The sequence below is a fragment of the Amphimedon queenslandica genome, unplaced genomic scaffold, assembly GCF_000090795.2.
Source record: "Amphimedon queenslandica unplaced genomic scaffold, v1.1 AMPQUscaffold_13479, whole genome shotgun sequence".
Classification (NCBI taxonomy): domain Eukaryota; kingdom Metazoa; phylum Porifera; class Demospongiae; order Haplosclerida; family Niphatidae; genus Amphimedon; species Amphimedon queenslandica.
This window is the reverse complement of record NW_003546285.1, coordinates 177,497-184,338: the sequence shown is the minus strand read 5'-3', so window position 1 is coordinate 184,338 and position 6,842 is coordinate 177,497. Positions and strand designations below refer to the sequence as shown.

The window sequence follows — 6,842 nt, the reverse complement described above, 5'->3', positions numbered from 1 at the left end:
ATATCCGGCGACCACAACAGGTTACATGTGACATTCTCATTGCCTAGCAACCTCATGGAGAACCTTCCGGAAGAGTTGACGTCTGACGAGGGCGTACCAGTGTACCCTCTGTTGTTTAATAATGGACTAGCGGAGCTGAGTGAAACCAGCAGCCAGTTTAAGGTGGAGCAAGAAATTAATAAAGCATCTTACGTCACACTCAGGGACTACTGTGAAGGAGTAAAGTATGTGTGGGTGAAGTAGATAATGTATGATTAAAACTGGGAGTGGCTTGGAGCCAATTGTAAGCATGAATGATGCATGGGCTAACAGTGTAATTTCTTAAAATATCCATAACTTGAAAAATTTAAGTCGGAATCAGCTCAAACTTTCTACACAGCATAAGGACACCAATATGTATCAGAAAATGTAATAAAAATTGGGGTGATTTTTTAGCCATTTTTTTGGAAAAAAGCATGGGCTATAGCCTTGGGTATTTTTCAGATTTTGGCAAATTTTTTAAAATGGCCGCAACTTGAAAAATTTAAGCCGGAATCGGCTCAAACTTTCTACACAGCATAAGGGCATCAATATGTATCAGAAAATGTAATAAAAATTGGAGGTGATTTTTTGGCCATTTTTTTGAAAAAAGCATGGGCCTTGGGTATTTTTCAGATTTTGGCAAATTTTTTTAAATGGCCGTAACTTGAAAAATTTAAGTCAGAATGAGCTCAAACTTTTTACACAGCATAAGTACATCAATATGTATCAGAAAATATAATAAAAATTGGGGGTGATTTTTTGGCCATTTTTTGGAAAAAAGCATGGGCTATAGCCTTGGGTATTTTTCAGATTTTGGCAAATTTTTTAAAATGGCTGTAACTTGAAAAATTTAAGTCAGAATGAGCTCAAACTTTCTACATAGCATAAGGACATCAATATGTATCAGAAAAAGTAATAAAAATTGGGGGTGATTTTTTGGCCATTTTTTTGAAAAAAGCATGGGCCTTGGGTATTTTTCAGATTTTGGCAAATTTTTTAAAATGGCTGTAACTTGAAAAATTTAAGTCAGAATGAGCTCAAACTTTTTACACAGCATAAGTACATCAATATGTATCAGAAAATGTAATAAAAATTGGGGGTGATTTTTTGGCCATTTTTTGGAAAAAAGCATGGGTCTTGGGTATTTTTCAGATTTTGGCAAATTTTTTAAAATGGCTGTAACTTGAAAAATTTAAGTCAGAATGAGCTCAAACTTTCTACACAGCATAAGGGCATCAATATGTATCAGAAAAAGTAATAAAAATTGGGGGTGATTTTTTGGCCATTTTTTGGAAAAAAGCATGGGCTATAGCCTTGGGTATTTTTCAGATTTTGGCAAATTTTTTAAAATGGCTGTAACTTGAAAAATTTAAGTCGGAATGAGCTCAAAATTTCTACACAGCATAAGGACATCAATATGCATCAGAAAATGTAATAAAAATTGGGGGTAAATTTTTAGCCATTTTTCAGAAAAAAGCATGGGCTATAGCCTTGGGTATTTTTCAGATTTTTGGCAAATTTTTAAATGCTGATAAGTTTATATTTGTTTGTTTTATTATTTATTTTTCCAAAGGCAATATCAGTTAAGCAAGGTGACAGACACCACTAAGGACTCCATCGAGCAAACTATAAAACTAGGTGAGGTCAAACGGCCGCTGGACGCAATGGAAAAACTACTGATCCAGCTGGAAGGAGTCATTCAAGAACCAATGTCGTCCGGCACTGAAATCCTCTCTCTCTCCTCTGAGCTGATCCAGAGATTAGGTGGTGTCTCGCTATGTGTCTGTGATTCCGGTATATACCGATCCCAAGCCATCACCACCTTACAGGAGGTCTCTTTACTCTCTCGTTGCTATGGGCTGCAATTTCGGTCTTTCCGATTAGCTTTAAACGTACTTCGTCTCTCGGGGGCGTTGCCCATTTTGGTGAAGAAGAATTCATTAAAGTATACAGCTTTTCCACCTACTGCACCTGGGTAAGTGTTCTATTTATAGCCGACTGTTCTATTAATAGTATGACATCATTGTTTCTATTTTTAGGTTGTATCAACTTCCCCCACTGTAGTTATTAGAACATTCACTGGTAAATTGTGTTATTTTTTTTGTTGACAAATTTTGTGTGTTACATTGTTTGCAAGTGGAATGTGTTGATAGATTTTTATAATTATTTTAAATTATTATTTATTTGTTTTTTTAGTTTAATTTTAACTTTTTTGTTGTTATTTTTGTGACTTGAAAAAAGTAAATAATTGAATAATAATAATAATAATAATAATATTAAATATTAACAAGAGAGGGCTATATATAATAATAATAATAATCATAGGCCTAACTGAGGGAAAAAAGAATTAAAGATGTTTGTAAATGTTACTCTTTTTTAGCAGCTGCTCCGTCATCTTGATTTGGATCATTGTGAATAGTTTCATCGCTACCATTGACACCATCTCCTGCTGTTGAGTCAGTCGGCGTCTTCTTTGAAGGATAATCTTCATAACTAGAAAAAAAAGAGAAAGAAAGGGAGAGGAAAGAGTGGGAAAGATAAATCATAAATCAGACAAGGCCTATACATGAAATACACATATTTAAGGATAAGCTATTGTGGACACTCTAAAATAAGGACACCTCTATAATGAGGACAGGTAGTATCAGTCCCAATACAATAGAAATGGTGTATTAATGAACCTCTGAAATAAGGGCAGGTTCATAATCAGGAGCTAGGGTATTATTGTGTACCAACCCAAGGTGTAGCCATGTTGACTGCAAGTAATTATTATAACAATGTACATGACCTGAACACATGTTATGATGTTGGACACACCTTGTAGCATTGTGACAGTACACATGTTAAGACTCAATAGTAACATTGTTAATTTACAAGTACACAAGACCTTGAAGGCTTGAACATATGTTATGATGTTAGGGACACCATTATGGGGTACATGTTAAGACTCTATAGTAACAATGCAAATTTACAAATACACATGTCTTTGACTACATCTTATGCTGTACCCCATTGTGTGGACATAATGGTGACATTAACAATGTCCTGATATGGCTTACGCAAAAAGTGGTCCAAGTTCTCCTCTGATCAAGGCCAGTACAAGAGGTAGACCAACACAAGTTGGTACCAGATACAGTAGAGCTGGTTGTGCTGCCTTGAATATGTGCATGATGGCAATGGTGGTCCCAAGACCAATGATGTAAGCTATGAAACTGGTGTAGAAGTAACCTCTAAATTTTGATGGGTGGTGGCTACAAAAATACACAAAAAGTAAATGAAAATTTTTAATTTGCAAACAATAAAATTATAAACTTACTTGAAATCAAATCGACAGAGGAGGGCAATAAAAAGTCCTACAAAAAAATAAATACAAATTATTAAACATTAAAAGAGGTTTCCATACCTGGTATAACAATGTCCCCTAGGCCAAGCATCCCGAAATTTGAAGCGTCCATTCCATTCTCAGGAAGATCCAATGGAACCATCACTATATAAGGAAAGCAGGGTCACATGATAGTCACATGACTTGGGTTTCATTACGTACATTTGATTGGAGCGTCAAAGGATTTGGCGACAGTTACCATGACATCCGTTCCAAAAACCTGGAATGGAATTAGATAAATCTGAGAAGGAGGGAGGCAAATTGAAATTACCCAAAATATATCATAAAGGAAAAGACCTCCAAGTAATGTACAGCCAACAGGAATACTGAGGAAGAGAAGAGGAAAGAGGAAGAGAACAAACGAGAAGAATAAGATTATAAATAGTAGTGGTATACATACGTGTACATATGTACATGTACATGTATGTCTGGGTCAATTACAAAATAGAAATTCATTAAAAATCTGATTCTATTCAGAATCAGCTCAAACTTTCTATGCAACATAAGAACATGTACATAGTTACATCAGAAAAGTTATAAAAATGGAGAATATACCATAAATCAAGCTTTTCTATACCCATGAGCTAGCAAGAAGCTAAGCACTATACTACAGGCTTAAGCCTCAATTGTTATGGGCCCCAGGTCTGATGTACACTATAAGTACATGTACACGTACACTTACCTCTCTAATGATATCAACTCAATTGCATTAAAGCAGAATGCCACACCCATTATATTATTCAATACCCAATTCTACATAGAAAGAAAGAGATTATGACAGCCATTCTATATATAAAAGCAGCTGCTTATTACTTTAGTTAGAAAATGCCAGGCAACCAGTAATGCTGCTAGTACACACAAGCCAACATCAATGACTGTGAACTCAAACTTGAAGATATCTGAAACAAAGGATGAATGATATTTGAATAAGAACTAGCAGCTGCCAAAAATGAGTAACTCACTGAGAAGCTTGTCCTTCCCTTTCTTTTGAAACTGGAGTATGTATGTAGACAGATTAAGAACATTGACTAGACTCAATAAGTAATCAACAAGAACACTAGAAAAAATATAATAATAATAATAACTAGAAAAAATATAATAATAATAATAATAATAATAATAATAATAATAATAATAATAATAATAATAATAATAATAATAATAATAATAATAATAATAGTAACAATATTATCAAAAATAAACATTCTATTTATAGAAATAATTAAAATTAATTTAATCATTCATGTATAATTATACGTGTAGCTACTACAGTATTGGTAGAAACATAACACATTCAAAAAAACATTTATATTTATAGCAATTTTTTTTTATTATAACAAAATTAATTTCTTTACCTTGAGGCCCTAGTGACAGCAGTTACCCCAACGCTGAAAAAAATCATATTTAAAACCATGTTGACTAGATCCTTTGGGAGATACTGAGGAAAGAAAGAGAACGAGTGAGGGAAAGGAGAGGGAGAGAGAGAATGAGAACATGTCTACGAATATACATATAAACAGGAGAGGGTGTGGCTCAAAACTTAATTAATTTTTTATTTATTAGTACCTTGAAGATCATGTAAAGACTGAATAATGCGACGCTGGCGTAAATCGGAAACATGGCCGCCTCCCTCATACGAATACGCTCCTCGGCCTGTTCTCCTTTTTTCTATAAACATAACAAATATCACGTGATAGTCACGTGCTACATGATTCCCAAACCTTTAAGTTGTAATGATAAACAACAGAACGGAGTGAGCCTATAAATATAGGGACCAGGGCCATTGCGAATAGGAATATATAAGCCGTGGCTAGTCCTTCCCTCGAGGCTGCTTCTCTTCCCGAAACATTAGAGGCCAGGCTCTCGTTATTCTCAGTTTCATTGTAGACAATAGACTCAGTGTCAGCCATTGTGGTGCGATTGAGCAAAGTAGGCGTGGTCAAAACTGGTTATAATGTTTATTAATAAAGTGGCTATAAATAGAGTTAGAGAAAGAGCAGGAACAGTTAGTCAAGGAGCAGTAAGTAACTGCAGTTGAATCCTAGGAGTCAGTGAGTCCCTGGCAGGAGCTAGTTGCAGTATTTGGCTGTTAGTCTGGCCACCCATTGGCCATGGCATATCGTGGCCGTTCATTTATGGTTTGATCTACATTTGCAGACTGCATCCTGACTGTGACCTGGTCTGGGCCCCTGCGAGACGTTAACTGTGACCGTGCTGTAGGTCACAGCATGTAGTATCTATGGTCACAGCCTCAACACTTGCAGCCCAACAAAATGTGATTGATATGATAGCTAGGAACGGGCTAGTTTCGCCAAGCTAAAAAGTGGGGGAATCTGATCTGTGCCATGGATTAGCTGTGACCGTGCTGTAGGTCACAGCTTAGACAATGGAACATCTGTGTGGCTTGTGCAACAAGCCTGAATGAAAAAGTTTTTGGCTTGTTTTGTAAACTTGGGCAAGCCTGTAGTTTTCTAATAGGCTTGAAAACATTAACACAGTCTCCATCTGCTCCAAGAACATATACATCATCTTCCCCATGAGATGATACACAAAATACGAAAGAGGGCCCAGTGTGGTCAATATGCCATGGGTCCCTGCAAGACATTAACTGCGACCGTGCTGTAGGTCACAGCCTCAACAAGTGAAGCCCCCAGCTCACAACAAAGAGGCTGCTACTACTGTGACGAACCAGGAACCCTCATCATGAGTGGGGAATGAGGCTGTGACCGTGCTGTAGGTCACAGCCTCAACACGTGCAGCCCAACTTAATGTCGATGCTACATGATGAATAGCCAGTAAAAGGCTAACGAGTGGGAAATGTGACCGTGCTGTAGGTCACAGCAACCGTTATCTCTTTGATTTTGATGGATTGGTTGATCCATCAAATACAGGGTAAGGGTTAGCTTGCCACCTTGATACATTATGAAGTGATGAGCCGGTTGTATGAAGTGTAACGACAACAGTGAGAGACTCATGGCCTGGAATATGATGAACTGCACTTTGTGAAGTCTGGGAAAAAGAAAGGACAACCTGCAACGAGAATGGCCTTTGCAAACCTTTCAAATTCTTTCACTGTAAAAAAAGTTAAATCAGTCACTAACATGCATTATTATGTTAAATAACCTACACATTCCGGGGCATTTCATTAACAGTCTTCTGATTTCTTTTTGTGACTAAAATGTTCATTACTGTAATCACTTAATCCCATGGTAGCTGAATTTGCAGACTGCAGCCTGGTCAGCTGTGACTGTGCTATAGGTCACAGCATCAACATTTTACAAACCAAGAGCCCTCGTCTGTGGATTAACTATGACCCTGCTGTAGGTCACAGCTCCATTGGCTGACTGTTTGTCTGACAGTGCTGTAGGTTACAGTAAACCATGCTGTAGGTTTCAGCCTTCTATCAGCCTTCATGGTATCGGAGACAGACTGAAGCTGT

General features: G+C 36.8%; 3 protein-coding genes across 3 annotated transcripts in view; 2 read left to right on the top strand and 1 right to left on the bottom strand.

Moving 5' to 3' along the window:
* Nucleotides 1-6,842, top strand: part of LOC100639648 (phosphatidylinositol 3,4,5-trisphosphate-dependent Rac exchanger 2 protein-like) — a 29,218-nt gene that overhangs the window by 10,954 nt on the left and 11,422 nt on the right. The gene's annotated exons all lie outside the window — the stretch shown is intronic.
* Nucleotides 7-2,184, top strand: LOC109580744 (phosphatidylinositol 3,4,5-trisphosphate-dependent Rac exchanger 2 protein-like). Its single transcript, XM_019994241.1, has 3 exons — nt 7-224; nt 1,595-1,996; nt 2,061-2,184. Exons 1-3 carry the CDS (start codon nt 55-57, stop codon nt 2,083-2,085), a joined length of 597 nt encoding a protein of 198 aa, XP_019849800.1. The 5' UTR covers nt 7-54; the 3' UTR covers nt 2,086-2,184.
* LOC100639524 (minor histocompatibility antigen H13-like) lies at nt 2,324-5,371 on the bottom strand. Its single transcript, XM_003384989.3, has 12 exons — nt 5,125-5,371; nt 4,970-5,071; nt 4,759-4,841; nt 4,366-4,460; nt 4,217-4,302; nt 4,086-4,156; nt 3,675-3,729; nt 3,566-3,623; nt 3,425-3,508; nt 3,338-3,374; nt 3,081-3,272; nt 2,324-2,514 (listed from the first exon to the last, which is right to left on the bottom strand). The coding sequence occupies exons 1-12, from the start codon at nt 5,311-5,313 to the stop codon at nt 2,388-2,390; spliced, it is 1,179 nt and encodes a 392-aa protein (XP_003385037.1). The 5' UTR covers nt 5,314-5,371; the 3' UTR covers nt 2,324-2,387.